Source organism: Lissotriton helveticus, chromosome 3_1 (assembly GCF_964261635.1).
Source record: "Lissotriton helveticus chromosome 3_1, aLisHel1.1, whole genome shotgun sequence".
NCBI classification, from domain to species: domain Eukaryota; kingdom Metazoa; phylum Chordata; class Amphibia; order Caudata; family Salamandridae; genus Lissotriton; species Lissotriton helveticus.
Genome location: NC_136061.1, coordinates 593,325,471 through 593,345,704, shown reverse-complemented (window position 1 = coordinate 593,345,704; position 20,234 = coordinate 593,325,471). Strand labels below are relative to the sequence as shown.

At 45.1% G+C, this 20,234-nt stretch overlaps 1 protein-coding gene across 8 annotated transcripts in view; it reads left to right on the top strand.

The window, feature by feature from the left end:
* The window catches only part of KANSL1L (KAT8 regulatory NSL complex subunit 1 like), a 3,925,143-nt gene that overhangs the window by 882,195 nt on the left and 3,022,714 nt on the right, over positions 1-20,234 (top strand). Inside the window, exon 1 of one of the 8 annotated variants that reach the window (XM_078680574.1) lies at positions 19,681-19,740. The exons of the other annotated variants lie outside the window; for them this stretch is intronic. Coding sequence (XP_078536700.1) covers positions 19,720-19,740 — 21 coding nt within the window. The 5' untranslated portion in view covers positions 19,681-19,719. Of the gene's footprint in view, positions 1-19,680; positions 19,741-20,234 lie in introns of those variants that run through there. 8 annotated transcript variants of the gene reach the window in all.

The window sequence follows — 20,234 nt, the reverse complement described above, 5'->3', positions numbered from 1 at the left end:
ATGAGGGTTGGGTCATTTTGTAGGCGTTGAATAGTGGTCCCGTCTTTGTTAGATAGGTTGTTGAATGTCTCCTTGTGTTGTAGTTGTTCTACTTCTGTGTATACTGCCTGTTCAAATGTGAGAATTTCAACCGGGATACTTCCCGGTGGAGGCATGAAAGTAGATTTCAGTCTGAGGCCTGTTTCGTTCGGAGTATCCTCATTATCATTGTTGGTGTCATCTTTTTTCTCAAAGAATGCTTTTAGTTTGAGTTTCCTGAAGAACTCAGTGAGTTCTACATGTAGTTTAAAGGTATCCAGTCTGGTGGTGGGGACGAACGAGAGGCCCTTATTGAGTACTTCTGTTTCCTCACTGGTTAGTTGTGTGTCAGACAAGTTGAATACAAGTGGACATGGGGATCCTATTTGCTTGTTCCCGGTTGTTCCCTTGTTTTGTTCCTGGTGTTGGAACTCACAGGTTCTTCTTCCGGTGCCCATTGCACGTGTCCCAGGTTCCGTCTCTTGCCCCGTCCTCTCCTGCCCTGGGATAAAAAAGGATATCTTTGGTTCTGGTTTCCTTGGAAAAAGGGCATATTTCCTGGAGGGTACATTTGGGGGTATCCGAAGTACGGTGGTGGTAGATGACCGAAAAGGGGCGGTGGTGGGCCAAAGTTATGGTTTTGAGGGGGACCTTGCCATGGTTGTTTCCAGTGTTGTCCTCGTTGTCCCCTGCCTCTGGATTTGTTTGATCCTGAGCTGGAGTTGCTTGAGACAGAGCTATTATCAGAGTTCTCGGAGGATTTTTTGAGGGGGTGTAATCATCATCGGCGTAAGGGTAAGTCTTTGAGTAGTTAAATCTTTTCAGATCCTTCTCAAATTTTGTAATTTTGGTCTGAGATAGGTAATCTTTATATTCGGCTATTTCGCGATTTTGGTCATCAAGTTTTTTCTTAAAGCCCGTCAGGGTGGCTTTGAAGTGTGACTCTGTTGCTTGGATCTCTACCATGATGGCATCTGATAGGCGTTTCTCAGTTTTTATAATGAGGACTAACCAGTCCCTGGTACAGTGCCAGGCGATCTGGGCCTAGTCTTTGCGGAATGCGGCGTCGTCCAGGAAGATCCTAGGGGCATTCGTGACCAAGAGGCCAGTGGGGGCTGTGTTGGTGCGTAGATATTGTGCCAGTATTACACCATGCAGAACAGTCCGGATCCTATTCCTCTTCTTCTCCGTTAGTGAATCCCAGTCTGTTGCTTGGGCTACGGTGGCGGAGATGTTGAAGTCTGCCAGGAGGGAGGGGTCAGATAGTATTGCGCTGACATCCTCAGCTGTGAAGGTGAGGCCAATATTTTCGGCCATATTTGGGAATGGGTAGGACTCTCGCAGCTGCGCGCTGCTTCGTAATGCTTAAATCAACGAGAGAGAGAGGACTAGATAAGCTAGACCGTATCCCCTGGGTTATATATATCTATCAATAAGGACTAGCTAAATTACGGGAAGTGGGAGACTCAGGTATGTACATAAAATAAGGAGAACGTGGTTTTCCTTATAAAGCCCTCACCCACCGACCTAGTCGGTGGCATGCTTCATCATCGGGCCCACCACAGTGGCACCGAGTGTGCACTGGGTGTGCTTCAACGCCAGGTGACTGCGGAGCTGGTATATTGCTGAGTGTGCAGTGAGTAGGGTGAGAAAGGTGAAGTTTAAAAGCTATACAGTAGGTCCCAGCACCCGAGGGTAAATTATTTTAATGAACTGGGCCTCTGTTAGCAAATAAAAGGCAGGTAGACGTAAAGTGGAGTGCTAATTATGACCTCCAGCGTCTAGTGTGGTCTACATGTTTCAGCCAGTGCCTTGTGGATTTTAAGCTGGCTTTCCTCAGGACCGTTTTTATGTGAAAAACGTGCAAATTAAATAAAAAATGATAAATTTAAGTGATTGTGTTGTCTTTTGGCTAAGTGAAACGCACGCTAAGGCGTTATAGCTGTTATAGGGGGATTCCCTCAAGCTTGACTACAAATAACACAAAGGACAAAGACAAGACGTACATGGTAGAGTCATATTAGTTTCGTATTTGATTTATCACAACATGCCGGCTTATAAGGTGGTGTGCGACCTATAATCGGCTATTGTGGGTTCATGCCGTGGGCACGAAGTTGGTGATGATTAATAAATGAAACCGATAGTGTTGGTGGTGGGCTAGAGAGCGTATTTACAAGGTGAGGTACAGGTAAGAATAATACTAAGTCCTCACTCTGTTGTGTCTTGTAAAAAGCTTCGTGGGTCGCCTGGCAGAGAAAGAGACCCTGTTGGAATAATAACTTGTTCAGAATATATCCAACCTGTAGGGAGAAAGAGTAGTGGCTTACCCCATTTGTAGCTGTAGCGATTCTTTAGTACTCACGAGTATTGCGGTCTAGTTCCTCCTTGGACCTATTCGTCCTTCCGCGGCGCCCGTTGTGAGGGAGGAGGGCCGCCCGGTCTCTTATTTGTAGTGTTTAGTTGATTGGTTTCACCTGTATCTGGTGGAAAGAGAGGGAGGGATGCGCGCTGTTTGCCATGTCAAGGTTGTCCGTGCCGCGCATGCGCTGGGAAAACCTGCGCATGCGCAGCACGGACAACCATGAAATGGAAAACAGGGCGCATCCCTCCCTCTCTTTCCACCAGATGCAGGTGAAGCCAATCAACTAAACACTACAAATAAGAGACGGGCGGCCCTCCTCTCTCGCAACGGGCGCCGCGGAAGGACGAATAGGTCCAAGGAGGAACTAGACAGCAATACTCGTGAGTACTAAAGAATCGCTACAGCTACAAATGGGGTAAGCCACTACTCTTTCTCCCTACAGGTTGGATATATTATGAACAAGTTATTATTCCAACAGGGTCTCTTTCTCTGCCAGGCGACCCACGAAGCTTTTTACAAGACACAACAGAGTGAGGACTTAGTATTATACTTACCTGTACCTCACCTTGTAAATACGCTCTCTAGCCCACCACCAACACTATCGGTTTCATTTATTAATCATCACCAACTTCGTGCCCACGGCATGAACCCACAATAGCCGATTATAGGTCGCACACCACCTTATAAGCCGGCATGTTGTGATAAATCAAATACGAAACTAATATGACTCTACCATGTACGTCTTGTCTTTGTCCTTTGTGTTATTTGTAGTCAAGCTTGAGGGAATCCCCCTCTAACAGCTATAACGCCTTAGCGTGCGTTTCACTTAGCCAAAAGACAACACAATCACTTAAATTTATCATTTTTTATTTAATTTGCATGTTTTTCACATAAAAACGGTCCTGAGGAAAGCCAGCTTAAAATCCACAAGGCACTGGCTGAAACATGTAGACCACACTAGACGCTGGAGGTCATAATTAGCACTCCACTTTACGTCTACCTGCCTTTTATTTGCTAACAGAGGCCCAGTTCATTAAAATAATTTACCCTCGGGTGCTGGGACCTACTGTATAGCTTTTAAACTTCACCTTTCTCACCCTACTCACTGCACACTCAGCAATATACCAGCTCCGCAGTCACCTGGCGTTGAAGCACACCCGGGGGACACTCGGTGCCACTGTGGTGGGCCCGATGATGAAGCATGCCACCGACTAGGTCGGTGGGTGAGGGCTTTATAAGGAAAACCACGTTCTCCTTATTTTATGTACATACCTGAGTCTCCCACTTCCCGTAATTTAGCTAGTCCTTATTGATACATATATAGTCCTTAAAGCGGCCCTTTGGGCCAATGCAGACGGGGTAATATTTAGGAGACCCATTTGCTGGGCACCAACTGCTCCTTTCTAGCCTGTAAGAGCCTTACTCAGGTTTACCATTCGGGGTTCCATTGAGGGTCCAGGGGCACAGCCATTTTGATTTGGAGCAGTACCCCAATGGTAGTCAATAAGATATGGGACGATGGACTGGATCGTTTTGTGGTGGTTACAGGCCCCATTCAAGGCCGGCCCCTCTCGCTATGTTTATGCCCCTCCTTTTCTCACCTCAGAGTTACTCGTTAAACTTGAGGTCCTGATTAGGGACCTGCCGGATGCCCCATGGATTTTGGGCAGTGATTTTATTAGCATGTGTGACACGGCCCTGGACTGCTCCGCATCGGTTTTGGGGACTGGTCCCGGGGTCACGATCCTGTCCTCGTTTATGCGTGACTGGGGTCTGACGGATGTGTGGAGAGTCCACCATCCTGTGGAGCACATTATACTTTTTACACAGATACTTCTTTTGCCTAGACAATTCTTTTGTGCAGAGCAGAGATGGGCTCAGGGGCTATTCAACCATTCGCCGGTGTGGCTGAAGGTGGAGTGTCGCTTGAGGGGAACAAAAGGGAGATGGCATCTGAATCGCTGGCTTCTTCAAAAAGAAGAGTTCCATGTGATGTGTCAAGGTATCTATCAACAATATCTTACTGATAGGGGTTCTGTGACATCCAACTTTTCACTTTTGGAGACTCAAAAAGCTACTCTTTGGGATTGTATTATTAGCTATGGTAAGGGCCAGGGGATTTGTGGTGAGGAACGGATAACGCGCTTGGAGAGCAGGGCAATGGCGCTAGAACAACAATATCTGACCACCCGCCAGGGCTCGGTCTTACGCGACTCCCTGCACAACCAAACCTTGCTCCGGCAGGAGGGCACTCAGGAAGCAAGAGAAGCCAGGCTTACCACACGTAGTACTGTCTACCAATGGGGGGAAAGGCGAGTAAGACGTTGCACTGGCTGTGCAGTCCAAAGGAGAGGGGGGGGCTAGTGGCCTACCTAGAGGCAGAGGATGGCTTGAAAGTTAAGGGCAGTGGGTCCATTGCATACGCCTTTGCGGCATATTATTGTTCTTTATGCAGTGCAGACCCACTGTGTCCTCGCACAGTCTTAGACCAATTTTTGTCTGATATGCCGCTGCCATATCTATCTGCTGAGGATTGCAATGCATTGAAGGCGGACATTAGCTGTGATGAGCTGCAAGCTGCGCTGGCTCAGTTGAATGTAGGAAAAGCACCCGGGCCCAATGGTTTTCCACCAGATTTCTTGCGCCTGGTGTGGCCTCAGACAGGCTCTTTGTTATTAGACCAGGAGACTCAGGAGAGCTGGGGACACAAGGAATCACCCAAGGTAAGTACCCAGGACCCCCACGGAGCCTATGTACAGAGTGGAAACAGCTGCGTACTCAATAGAAGTCGACGGGAAAGTAGCGGTTGTAGTTCTGAAGAAGAAGGACCCTACCCAGTGATCGCTGAAGAAACCCAGTTGAAGACAGAAGGTTGGAAAGTCACTTCACCTGTGGATACCGCAGGAACCAGGATACTTACACCAGGGGAGCCGGGTGCATAGGTGCGAAGTGACGCTGGAAACCACCATAGACCACAATGGAGGACTTCAGTAAAGATGCCGCTGGCGAAGACTGTGCAAGAGTCCACTGGAATCCAAGGGTGGATTCTTGATGAGAAGAACCTGCAAGCAGATGGGACAGAGTCTATGCCAACTGGAGGTGACAAAGAAGAACGAAAGGCTGTGCCCACCGATGTCAGAAGATGTTGGGGTGATGATGGTGATCTTTTTGCTGCAACTGTGACAACCAGGCAACCCTGAGGAAGGCTAGGAGCCGTGCACGAGCACTCCAACGTCGGAAGTTGAGAACCAGGGGATCGGTGTCCGGTGGAAGCACCAACAAGCCTTGGCAGCTGCAACAGGCATGGAAAACGAAGGAGTAACGTTGGGACCAGCAAGGTCCAAAGGACTCACAAAGTGCAGGAGAGTCCGAGCAGGCCCGAGCAAGCAGGGAAGCCCACTGAAGCAAGAGAAGACCCTCGAGAGGACCCACAGGCCAGAAACACAGAAGTTGCCAAGAGGACATCGAGCAGTTCACCAAAGATGAAGGCCCATGGTGCAGAGAATGCGGTGAGGACGAAGATCTTGGCAGGAAGAGATGCTGGAGGCTGGAGCTTTGTGTAGCCCAAAGAGCTCTGGAGTGCAGATCCAACAATCCTTGACAACGGCAAGTTGACGCGGTGCACAAGGATTCCCTCGCAGCAGTTTCGATGAGGGATACTGACCTCAAACTTGCTGAGAGAACAGGTTATGCCTTGAGGGACTTGCAGAACCACCACTTGTGCTGCTGAGCCTTTGGAAGTCCGTGGGACGTCAGAAGCAGCAGACCAGTCAGCTTAGTTTCGGTGCCTGCAGATGCTGGGTAGTGACTCTTTCACTCCAAGGAAGATTACTTCAGGTGTCCTTGATGCCCACAGGTCTGTTGAATATCCAGGAAGAAGCACAGACATAGACGATGACAAAGAAAACTCTCAAAACAGCAAGACCAGGAGCAGCAAGAGTCTTCCTTGATGCAGTCTTGGTTCCAGGCAAAGTCCAAGTGTCCAGACGGTCGAAGAGTGACATGGTTTCAGTCGTGAGTCTTCTCCCACGACAAATTTGAGGACCCAACCACAGGTAAGCCTTTAATTTTAATACCCAAAGAAATGGGTTAGTACGACTCAGGGGTCCCTCCCAGAGGAGGGGCGGGACAGAGGGGAGGATACTCCCATGTCCTTTCTCCAGTTTCGCACCAGAGCGGAAGCCAAGGGCTCCCTGAACTGGTTCAAACGTGTCCTTCAAAGCAGTCTGGTGTAGCTGGCAAGCGCCTCCACCCCAGCCCAATACACTAAGTCCTGTCTGGGACGTGGTCACACCTCCCTGTGACAGGAAACCTATTGTTCTACCTTCCCCTGCTCAAGCTCAATTCAGCAGCAGGAGGGCAGAATCATGTCTGTGATCGGCAGCAGCACTACCTTGCTAGCAGACCTTGAAAGGCTGTTACTGGGAGTACCGGGGGCTTCCCGAATGAGAACCCCTGTGCATGGAATCATACATCCAATACAGGTAACGGTGTTGGGGTATTATTTCAATGTGTTTGATATCAAAAATTCCCAGGTTCCGCACAGCCTCTATATAGTTAGCCATTGTGTAACCACGGATGGCCAAAAAATGTATTGAAATGGCTACCACACTTACAAAGCCTGGATAATCGACTCTGGGGTTTGTAGAGGTGTCCTGCTCTTGCATGGGAACTCTCACATCTATAACTCAGCACCTTGCCTTCTGGTTCGAAAGACCTGCCTTAGGGATGACTAGGTATTAAGTGTTATGACCTCAGATATAAGGAAGCTTATATCTGTAGTAAGTGGTGTTAGCACCAGCTTATACAGGCTAAAATGGCAGGCCTACAATGGCAAACTCCCAAAAGGGCCATAGCCACCACAGGAGATGTAGTGGTCCTAATTGTAATTCCCTCTGGATACATAGTGGCATGGTCCACCACCACTAGATGTAACTGTGTCCAGGTTCTGTTGGAGAGTTTAACCGACCAACAATGCATATCCCTACCCTCTCAAAGGGAAGCCCAACCACTGGAAGTGGAATTAAGGCGGCCTTTGTAGTGCCACCTGATTTACTACTGGCTTGGCTAGTGACATTGGAACAACAACACTCCTTGATATCTTCAGACATGTGGGGGCAGTGAAAATGAGAGACAAGCCTGTCTCAAGTCTTGCTTTGGCCAAGATGTCCTGCAAGGGGAATGTCATGTGCCAGATAGATAAGAAAACCCACTGAATGTCTGAGGTATAACCAACCTCCTGGTGGCACCAGGTTTGGGGCCTCTACACAGAAAACAGAAGCCCGTCTTCCCAATAGATCCTATGGGACCCTCTGACATTCCCTGCCTCCTTAGCAGTAGCTTCTGAGCTTTCAAGAGAGGGGCAGGATTACTGCTCCAAACTCAAGTCTGCCTTGAAAGGGCCTCCTGCCCCCCTTCCCCCCAAGAACTCTGCTGTGTCAGGCCCAAGTTTCTCTAGTACAGTTCCTTCACAGGGGCTAGGATCTTCTCCCTCAGGAGACTCAACATCATTGGGAGTCTGGGAGGAGGATAAATCCTTACCCTTCCTGCTCCTTCTCTTAGGAGCTAGCTGGTCCATTTTTCCAGGATCCAGTGCTTCCTCAGTACCTAACTGTTTGGCCTGCGCCCTAGTAACAGAAAATGCACTGACAGAGAGTCCCATCATCTCTGCAGGTGTCCTGAACTCTACTTCAGGCCAGGGTGACATTTCTAAATCATTGCCCATCAAACAATCCACAGGTAGGTCTGGGGAAACCACAACTCTTATAGGGCCAGGGCTAGCAGACTCTCAAAGGCTGTTACCAGGAGTACTGGGGGCGTCCTGGAGGAGCCCCCCAGTGCTTGAAATCATACCTCCAACACTGGTAAACGTGTTGGGGTATGCATCCAACATGTTTGATACCAAACATGCCCAGGTTCGGAACAGCCACTGTATAGTTAGCCTTCACGTAATGACGAATGGCCACTATATGTATCAAAATGGCTGACCGCACTAACAAAGCCCGGAGAATCGGCTCCTGGGTTTCTTGAGGTGTCCTGCTCATGCAGGGGCACCCTCACACTAATAACCCAGCACCCTGCCTTCAGGATTGAAAGGCCTGCTTTAGTGATGACTTGTAGGTTTAAAGTGTAGTGACCTCAGATATAAGGAAACCTTGATCTGCTGTAAGTGGTGCTAGCACCAGCTTACACAGGCTGCAATGACAGGCTTGTAGACACAGTTTGAGTGGTCTCTCAAGGATGGCACAGTACATTCTGCAGTCCATGGGAGACCCCTGATGTACCTATGCCCTGCTACCATATACTAGGGACTGAGAGCCCAATGTAGGTGGCCCAAATACCGGTCGGTAAGGGTGAAATTCAGTAAATTTCACCGTTACCGACTGGTATTTAGGCATTCCTGATGTAGGGAAGGATTCGGTATTAAGGAATCGGTAAATACCGATTCCTTAATACTGATTCCTAATTGGCCTGGCATTTAAGGAATCAGTAATACTGATTCCTTAAATGAAATGTAAGAAGCACTTTTAAGAGTGCTTTTGGGCCTTAGCAATTTGTTAATTACCACCAACTTCAAGTTACCGAATTCCTTTAAAAAAGCAAATTTTTGCTTTTTTAAAAGTGCCATGTGGCACACATGCACATTTCAGGGGTGCAACAGGTTGTCCTTTGGACAACCTGGCACCCTTGAAATACCTGAATCGGTAATACCGAATGTCTTCACATTCATTCCTATGGGCCTCCAAGCACATAGGAATGAATGGGTAGGCCTCCAAGCCCATAGGAATGAATGGGTAGGTATTCCTCATTACCGAATCGGTAATAAGGAATATTAACGATTCGTTTTTAAAAAAAATATATTTACCTACATCACAAATACTGAATTCTTAATACCGAATCGGTAAAATTTGGTATTAAGAATTCGGTATTTGGCAATTACCTACATATGGCCCTTTGAGAGGTACACCAGTAGCCAATTGTGGATGTACATAAGTAATTACCATGACAAATTTAGGGAGGAAGCACAGGGGCTAGGGTCCTGATTAGCAGGATCCCAGTCAGACTAGTAAAAAAAAAACATACTGACACAAGCAAAAAGTGAGAGTAACCATAAAAGCAGATCTTACTTTCCTATAGTCTCCCTTCCACTTCTTCTTTATCAAATGCAGAACCACCCTTTTACTCTTAAATTTGTTTTTTTTCAAGAAAGTCAACGCATTGGTCTGATCATTGTTATTAAGTGGTGGGATGCCTTGTATAGCCCTTGGTGAATGTTGCCAGCCAGGCCTGGAGGGGGGCATTGCTTTGCCAGATTTTATCCTACAGTATTGGGCATCGCACCTACTGGTTGTAAATGACTAGTGGTTCACCAGCTTTAGAGACTCGGCCTGTGCCACAGAGGGGTGAATATTGGGGACAAGGGGCTTTGTTGATATGCTATATAGGAGGACCTCTACCATGAATCTCCCACCAGCTATGCGAGTTGTACTCACAGTATGTAATGAGCTCCTGAAAGGGTGTGGGATGGGCGGGCCGGGTCACGCATGAGACCTGTTATGGCGAGGGGCCAGACTGTCACAGTGTTATGAGCATCATACATAACAGTTCTGGTGCAAACCTTTCACCTAGTTATGTGCCGAGTAAATGTCATATGGTTTTCGTAGAAAACTAGACTCATTTATTATGCTTGAGGATGCTTAGTATCATATGTTAATCCCCTGCCTAGGACATGCACACCAGGATTACCATCTTCTGTATAACTCTGTACATAAGTCACCGCTATCTTCATCCATGGACGACAGGCCCACGGTACCATTACACATCTAGGTAGAAACCTTTCGGGTATAAAAGAACTACATCTTCACTGGGCAACCAGAGGAGAAGCCTCCATGCTGACACGAGACGCTGAAGTCCCTGCAAGCAGAAACCCCAGCACGCAGTGATCTGACATCCCTTGTGGGGTGTCCAAATCGAGACCAAGACTGGGTCCTTCTTTCTCTCCCATCAGGTAATGGGGTTGGCTCTTTCCTAGGAGATTCTTGGCTTTACACCCACCTACATGCTAGGTACACTTAGATAGGGTTTGCATCGTATGAGTATGCTAGATTAATGCTGTGTGTCGATATGCCTGCATATTTTTACTGTTTTAGCACCATGTTCAGAAATCTACCTTTTATTTACTTGTTGGTGCTTGTAATCTTATATATCTGTTTCTGTCTAGAGTCGCAGAAAACATGTTTTATAGTAGAATGACGCTAGTTCAATAAATGCTTATTGAAAACGTCCCCATCATTTATTCTGTGTATTTCTCTGAGACTAAGTGAGCACGAGTGACTTAGCGAAAGTACTGTACTGTTGCCACGATCTCTGAAGGATCAAGGGTTGTCATGTTTGATAGATGCCTGAAACTATTCGCTCCTTTGTAAAGTTAGGGGGCTTATATTGGCACTGTGAGCTATCTGGTCTAAAAGGCTGACATTTCCTGTGGGGTGTCCGGAATCAGTCTGGACACCAATTTCTAAGTTTATGTTGTCTAAATGCGCAGATCCTATATACATTTGTTGGAACTTCACTACATGGCACCCAACGTTGGTTTGGTTCTTATTTAATGGTCAAATTTGAGTAGTTCAGTCGTGCTTTCTCAGAGACCCTACTCACATTTACACAGAGACGTCTGGAGTGGCGAGGAAGAATCCACCACAGCTGAGTTGGTATAGCATATGTTCTGGCTGTAGGTTTCTTAAAGCTTGAAGGATTATAGTTTCCCAGAGTGTGTAAAAACTTATCTCTTATCCAAATACTTCTTCCCATAATGTCTCAGACCGCAGAAGCTGGCACGAGTCGTGCTAATGGGGAGGAAGCTGAGCAGGAAGGTGCTATGAACATTTTGGAAAATTGCAGAAATACACTTACTATAAAATTTGCAAATTATGGTCTCTTATCAGTAGGTGGGACACTTACCTTCGTGATTGAGTCACACAAGGCATACAGGACAGAGGTGTTCTATTCTTGGGTTAAATTCCCACCTGCAGATGCCCGCTCACAAGTATTTCATAGTTACATTCCAGATGATATACCAGATGAATAATTCTCATTCAAGGACATAGATGTCCTGTTAACTTACAACGAACATATAAATTGGTTTAAAGGTGCCCTCCCCATTCCCAAGAAAAAGTGAGACTCGCTCCGTTCAACAGAGATGGAGCGACTTGGCCGGTCCTCGCTGCTTACACACCGCATCCAGAGATTGATACATTGCCAGTAGCAGACTTACGTCCACTTTACAAATAAATAATAACACTATACAGAAATCTTATACAGTTCATATTGCAAACACTTACAATTATACCTACAAGTGTCACTCAAGCTGGTCAGCTAGAAGTGAGTGCAACAAAAATCACCCCACAAACGCTGAACGCTATTATGGGAAAAATGCCCACTAAATGTGAGCAAATGCCTTTCTGGATAGCACAGAAAATAGCACAGCTTGAGGCAGTTTTTCCACACACAGGCTGGCAAGAGAAACACAGAATACTGACAATTTGCTTGCTAATGGGGATAGCTCCCTCAATGAAGAGGGTTGTGAAACCTGGGGTACAGTTTTTGCTGCTGGGCATACCAGGACTCATGGTGCTCCCTCAGTAGCAGTCATACAAGAGGTATTGAAACAAATACAGAATGAGTTCGGGGCAGAACCTTCCCTGGACTTGGGAATGAAATTGATAGGCAATTTTGCCCAGGTATCCATAATTATGTTAGCTAACATAAAAGGGGAGGCAGAAGAGGTGGTTATACGCCAACACCTGAGGGAATACAATCCTGCACAACAGAAGCAAGAATTACCTAAAATAATTAAAGATACCTATACTTCGCTGGATAGAGATAACTTGGGAATTAGACCTGTGAAACCACAATTAACGAGTAATCCTGAAAAGGACAATCAAAAGGAAGTGCCTGATTCTTCTAAAAAGAAATGGAATAATAAACAATCAGAAAATAAGCAGAATGCATCAGGATCACGGGGTGGTTCTCCTCAACTTAAAAAAAAAACAATATAACCTTAGAAATTGTGACAACGTTAAAAACCTGACAGTTATCAGGATACTGATACAAGATCCTCTAGCCGCGATCCGCAGTCCGAGGAAGCGAGGGCAAGGTTTGGCAGCCTTAGTCGGGTCCCGCTTGGCTCGGGTGTCTTGGGTGTTTTACGGACCGAGGAGCGTTTCAGCTAGGACCACACAGGCAGAGGGTGGTCAAGTCTGCGGGGTGTCCCACAACCCAGGGCCCAGGCGGAGGAAGGGAAGAGACCCATTCAATTTGCCTACTCCGTTTGTTTGTCTCCGTTAAAAGGTGAACCCAAAAGACGGTCAGCAATTGGCACAGAAAGGAAAATAAAATAAACAAATCTGTGGCTAGTGCAAATTTGAGCAGGAAATCAGCAAGGGCTTGGAAAACATCAAACATTATAGACAAAGGACCATCTACAGAGACCACCTATAGAGAAACAGGCGTTTACAGGGTCGCAGAGGAGCCCACAGGTTCCAGTACTAGAAAAAAAAAGACACAACAACAGAATGAGATCTGGAATCGACAAACCGCCCCAAACAAAAAACTGATAAAAACAACACAAAAACTGTACGGTCCCCTAAAGAGGTCTCCTTTCTATTACCAAAAGGCGAGACTGTGGCACATGGAACAAGAGAGAGGTTGGACTTGGGAGGTTTGGTCCCAATAACTGACAATCCCGGCCCAACCCCTGGAAAACAGCAGCCAAAAATTAACAAATTCTTTTTTTAAAAAGACCCTGTTTCTGCAATTATTGCACCAACAAAGGAGGCCTTAAATCTCCCGAGCCCAATTCAGCCTGACAAGATAAAACCAACAGCCCCGTCAGAGACATTTATTCAGGACAACCAGCTAATGGACCCATTTCACCATGAAAGTACAATCACACCAACCGTTTCAAGCGCCCACATAGAGAAAACCCACACTCAGGGAAAAAATACGGAGACTGTACAGGCCCAGGTCCACAAATCAATAGGGCATGTCAACGACTTGGAACTCACAATGGTCACGGTCAACAAAGCCCCAAGCCCACTAAGTATACAAGATACAAAGGGCACATATAAAACTCCATCATACTTATTGGCATCATTGGGACAGGAGTCGTTTGAAAACATCTTTGTCGAATCAGGATCCATAAACAACAAAAGTAATAAAGATCAAGGCAAGTTACGTAATGTGAATAAAGTAGGAGCATTAGGCGGCCCGACAACTCAGCGACAAGAAGGGGAGGATGCCAGGGCAAATTCCCTCCTAGAATCAAGTGTCCTAAAACCGACCGAAACAACTAACACAAAAACAAAAATAAAGAGGGCTCTTCAATTAGGGCAAACCACAACGCCACTTCCAACTTCAAAGGAGCACAGGCCGGGCCAGTGGCATCAACACTGCGTAACTTAGAGGTCTGCAGTAGCGTTCACAGAATCTTGATTGATGATTCCAGCAGTGACTGAAGTAACGTAAATAAGGACCACCAGTCGGTACCCTTTTCAATCTCATCAGTAAGTAGGATTGAACATCCGGACGACCCACTAGGGAACGGAGGTAGTCCACAACCCAATACACATTGGGGGAAGGACCTAATTAGCTCACTGGACCAGGCAATAAGAGCACTTAACTACCAATCCGACACAATGGAGGTTCAAATAGACCTAATAAACATCATTGCAGAGCATATAGCAAACATAAGCTCTAAGCAGACACAATAATTACCTTACTGGTTAATAAGGGGAAACACAGACAAAATCACAAACACACCACAGGAAATACAAACCAAATCCCAAACAAAGTCAAACAAAACACCTGTGAATGTGGGAGTATAATTGAAAAACTTGTGTCCCTCCCAGATATTTTAAAAGTTATCCTAGGAGTAGTAAAGACTTCATGTGAACCAAAGGGAAACCGGGAAAGCCCAGACAAAAACCCTAACAAAGAAACACCAAAAGCCCCAATTCACCGAACAAAAGAGAGTACCCGCAACAAAGGGGTCTGAAAAAGGCAATATAGAAAGTTATGAGGTACAAACAAACGAGCATCCGCCCGCCCTTCAATTGGAGCACCAAGACAAACTAACAAAAAGACAAAGGAAGAGAGCTAGGGAGTTAACGGCCTAAACAACAACAAAAAAAAACATAGCCTCTGAACACCTCTTCCCTATCTTTACAAAGAACGTTAGTCAAGGGCTCGAAATGCATAATGTTGCGTCGAATGTCTCCACCAGTAGACAGGACCTATTATACTCGGAAAGGGTGAGCTACTCGTTTGAGAATTCGATAACATTAGAATCTTCTCACAAATTAGAATTAATAATTTCCGAGGGGTTGAGGCTGAGCAAACAACAACTTGCAGGCTCCCACAGTCCCAAGAGGACAGTAAAACAAACAGCGTTTCCAAGACTACCGGCGGAAAATTCTCGTAACAAGGAACTCGTAAATGAACCAGCTCTCCAAGACACAACTGCCAATATAGAGGTCAGCCCGGCCCCATTATATGGAGAAAGAAAAAAGAGAGAGTACGAAAAACGGATAACGGGCCCTTGGACGACAAAATAAGCAAGCAAAATAGGGAACCTAAACCCGTACAGCTAGGAATAGACCAGACGTCACTCAAGATTACCACAAACGGAAGGGGCAGGAGTGTAATCTTAAAGAGTGTTACTCATGAATACGAGCAAATTACTCAATATACAGAACTGGGAAACATGAAGTTAATGGAAAAGAGTAACGTGGCAACCAAAGGTCAGGCAAAAGTTACAACTACAAACACTCTGACCATTAAAAAAAAAGACCCTCAAATGGACCGGGAAGGAAACCAAGTAGAAGATCTGGACGAGATCGAACCAGTACTGACCTTTATTCCGGAATACGCAACAAAGGGAAGACAGGACACCCTAAATAGAGGAAACATTATAAAACTAGTCAAGGAAATCCCGGAATTAAATGGAATAGCCTCATAAGACATCGAAGCAGTGGAGTTCCAACAAAACAAAGCCAAGCCAGATATTGAAAACTCGGTCATTACTTGGATATCAAAGGAGCTGGCAGTTAAAATCTTTGCCCATAAAGCAACATTCGAGAGCTGGGGAATAGCCCTGAAGCAACATAAGCACCCCAGATATCCCTACCCCCTTTCTAATAGCTCAGTCCACCTAAAGGAGGAGGTACCACAAAGCCCCAAGTTAAAAACGTGCCTACACGCAGCACGGGCATCGTCCCAGGGAAAAACACCAGGACCTAATAACAACTCTAAAAACCAGACATTCAAAAGCGGTCCCCATTGTAGCAACCAGGACTGGTCATGGATCCCATCGGCGTTAAGTAAAAAGAGTTCCTAGAAAAGTCACAAATGCCTCAGTTAGAGAACAAATACAAGACCCACACATGGAAGAAATAAACCCGGCAACGATTTAAATATGCTCATGGAATGTGCACGGGTTCAGTAGCATGGAGCAGGACCACGAAACCCAATCATTTTTTTGGTGAACAAGACATAATTCTCCTACAAGAGGCCTGGAACTCGACCCACCCCGGAATTCCAGGCTTTATTGACTATCACATACTAGCAGAGAGGCAGTCTAAATATGGGCATCCACGAGGCGGCCTATCAACTTTTGAGTAACTGGACGTCGGGCTAAATTGGGTTCAAGCCACAAAAATCACAATAAAGCCCCAGTACCAGCTTCTATTATTAAACATCTATATACACCCAAATCGAAAAGCAAAAAATGAAAAAATGGGATTGCTAACCAAACTCATCAAAACCCTGCAAAAAAACAACAAATTAAGCTCATTGATAATATCGGGAGACTTCAATTGTAACCTACTGAGCGCCGATAAGGGTAGACCCAATAGGGAGAAAAGAGTAGCAAACGGGTCCAAACAAGTTCCATTGCATAACCTAAAATCAATGGGCCTAACAATCCTTAACAGTAAAAAAAAAGGTCACTCTTTGCCGGTACCCACCTACATGAGTGGAAAGGTTAAATCTACTATAGACTTTACAATCGTAAGTGCCAGTATAATAAACTCTATAGAGGAATACTCAATAGTTCAGCGCATAGAAAGTGATCATTTCCCCCAAATCATACGGATGATCATCGCAGTTCCCAGTGCTGAAAAATTATGCTTCCTACTGCAAACAACCAGAAAAATGTAACCTCTGGAAAATAAAGTGGAGCGGAGGAGAAACAAAGAACATCCAGTCCACAGCTAGTAACTTTGTGACTAAACTCGGGAGCTTAGAACACGGAGACCCCGTAAACAACTGGGAAAACTTATTAGAGGACCTGAAGGAAAAGCACTCGGTTCTGCCAGGGGCGAAAAGAGACAGAAAAGTAAAGTCAGCACCATGGTTTAACTCTGAATTAAGACTTGAAAAGAGAAAACCTGCCAGGGCGTTAAAGATCCAACAAAGAATGGCCGCACAGGGAAATAAATTAAACAATAACATCATTAGAAGCATGAGAAAAAAATACCGGAAAAAGCTATGGATGGCGAAGGCACTACATAAAGAGTCAATCTGGGAAAAACTGCTATTTACAAGCAAAAAATTAAACTCCCGAGATTTTGGGGGCATTATAATGATCTAAACTCAGGCGTAGTACTGCAACAGGACCCCGGAATCGGGGACAGGACCTGGGGAGATTATGTGAAGAACCTTTATCTAAAAAAGGAACCACACAGAAACTAGGTCAATCAACTAATACCGAACATGACAACTTAAAAGTCACATGCGCTAGCGAAAGAACGCACGAAAATGCAAACCTCGAAAAAGACGTTTCCCACTAAGACACTCTGACTACCTGCACCCGTTTAAAAACTAATTCAAAAACTCAAAGCAGAGTGGGCTCCTAGACCAAACGGTCTCCCAACAGCAGTATTCAAAACCAACGAAGAGTTCTGGGCCGAACACTTAATCGTGTTATTTAACCACATTTTAACAAAGGGAAACATACCTGCTTCATGGAAAGGAAACATCATTCACCCAATTCACAAGAAAGGGGATCGAAAACACCCAGGGAATTACAGGTTGATTTCCTTAATTGATGTTGAAGCCAAGCTCTATGCTTCATGCCTCTTGGAAGAGCTGCAAGACTGGGCAAAATCCAATAACATAATCCCTAGTTTTCAAATTGGATTTAGACAAGGGATGGGGACGATCAAAAATCTGACCATCTTGGGACTGCTAATGGAGAACGCCAAAAAAAAGAACCATCGTCTATACGGGTGATTTGTTGACAAAAAAGCAGCCTTTGACCACGTAAGTAGGTCGAGACTATGGGGAAAGTTAAGAAAATGGGGGCTGCCGGATAAATTAATAAACGCAATAATCGGCCTGTATAGAGGCACATGGGCAAAGGTAAAATAAGGGAACGGGAACAGCCTAACAAAAAAATTCGAGACCCAGGACGGCCTAAAGCAAGGCTGTGTCCTAGCCCCCAGTCTTTTTAACTTATACTTAGCAGACATTGGATGCAATCTAGAAAAAATCGAGAGTCACGCCCCGAAACTTGGCAACGTTCCAGTTCCAATTCTGCAGTATGCAGACAATATAGTATTACTAAGCAAAACACCAATAGGCCTGCAACGCTTAATAAATATGGTATCATCTTATTTAGCACAAGAAAATTTGGAGCTGAACAAAGAAAAAACAAAAGTGCCCTGGCTAATGGAGGGGAAGAAACTGAAATTTAAATGGTCAATCAACGACTCAGTCTTAGAAGAACAGGACTCATATAAGTATTTGGGCATGACCCTTGGGAAAGGTAATTCAAAAAAGAAAAACACTCTCTGGTACTAAAAGGGAAGACCCAATCAATCAATCTACGCATATAGGCAATTGCAACTAAAAATGGCCGGCCTGAATTATACTCATCTACTAAAAGTAATGGCTTCACAAATCTTACCTACTTTGTCATACGGGTTAACCACGTGGCTAGGAGGGGAGGCAAAAATTTTAAACAACCTACAAAACAAAATCTACAAAGTAGTGTTTAATTTGCCCCACTCAGCTGCGCCCGCACAAGTCCGCCTTGAATTTGGCTTACAGAACCAAAAATTCCGGTCAATGTCCATTTTTGCAAAACTGTGTCATAAAATTTGTTCTGCCCCAAGCGAGTCAATGGACAACATCTGCTGGAAGGAAATACATTATCAGGAAAACCAGCCCAACACCACCTTATGGGGAAGCTACCTTAGCACCTGTTTGACCACATTGGATCTACAAGAAGTATGGAAAAAAAAATAAACCAAGTGCACTTCTGTAAAGTAGCCAACGGCTCAGCAAAAAGGAATTCACTGTTAGAAGACAAAATATCTCTAACGAAACGGTGCCACTCATGGACAGTAATCAACTCTTACACCCATCAAAAACCACAGGGATGCTTAGCATAACATTATAGTCAACATTTAAAGAAAGCTTTTGTAGCTTGCCGAATGGGCATGCACTATTCAAAGGACTTAAGGCCTTCTTGGAAACACCAAATCGAAGGCTCCCACTGTAGACTGTGTGGATACCAGAAGGATACTTTGACGCATTTGCTATGTGCATGTCCAGCTCTACTTGCTCTAAGAAGACGATACCTACAGGCCATCTTTATCACGTTAAAGTTCCGCAACTGCCGGCAAGCAGTAACAAGCTGGATAGGAGGCACTTCCTCCATCTTGGCATGTCGGGGAATTAAATTTATGACCAAGGTAACAAAACTGCTACAAGAAATTCAACTGACAAATGGCTCCTAAGGTCTAGCACAAAGAGTGGATCAAGGCAGGAAGTCCGCTGTGGCAGAAAGGACAATACTAAAATCCTTGCTAATGAACTGAACAATACATTATACTGGATGAAATATGATCAGTGTTGTCTTTACATGAGATAGAATATTTATTCTTTTATTGTTCTAAAATTTGTCATTTTTAACCTGTCCGAAGATTGTAATGATTTTTATTAATCAAACAATAAAATAAACTTGAACTTGATACAAGTTCCTCTTGTTCCTTTCAGGGCACATCCAAAAACTCAGAGAGGGAAGAGCAGTCAGAACGCAGATCAGAAGAGTGACTCAAGTCAAGAGACACACATCACACTTCAGACTACATTATCAAACAAGAAGATAAATAAAAAGCTTAACCTCAATTTAAAAAGAAGAAGGTGGCTGGCATGAAAATAAGAAATGCCCAGGCTACTAAGGACTCAACTACTGAACAGGAATGGGCTCTGGCAATGCTAAGCAGCGCAGCAGTAGTACCAATAGCTCAGTAAAACCTGATGAACACATCACAATGGAAACACCTGATACAAGGGTAAGTGTCCCACATCGTTTACACAAATTGAAGGGGACATACCCGGAAAAGTGAAAGGTCTCTTTCGGAAGAACCTGACTTTTGGATACAATATCCTTTTGACTGAAAGAGATTGGCCGCCTGAGCTCGTCATGGATTGCCCAAAGGGGGAAGAGGTAATTTTACTGGGTTTCTCTGACCTTGTCCCGGAATCACTAAAACACATATACCTGCAGGAGTGGGCAATAGTGGTAGCTCCTGTATTATACCGCAATCATGTAGGGTGGGGTCCTAAGTCGCCTCACCATGAATTCCAGTTAAAACTACTCCTACACCACGGAGGCAGTACCCAATAAAAAATGACGAGAAGAAACAGATCAGGGAGATCTTCGATCAACTTGAATACCAAGGTGTTATTGAGAATTGCACCTCCTCCATGAATAATCCTTCGTTTTCCATAATGAAACACAACAATTCATACCGTCTAGTTTTAGACTACAGGCATTTGAACAAAT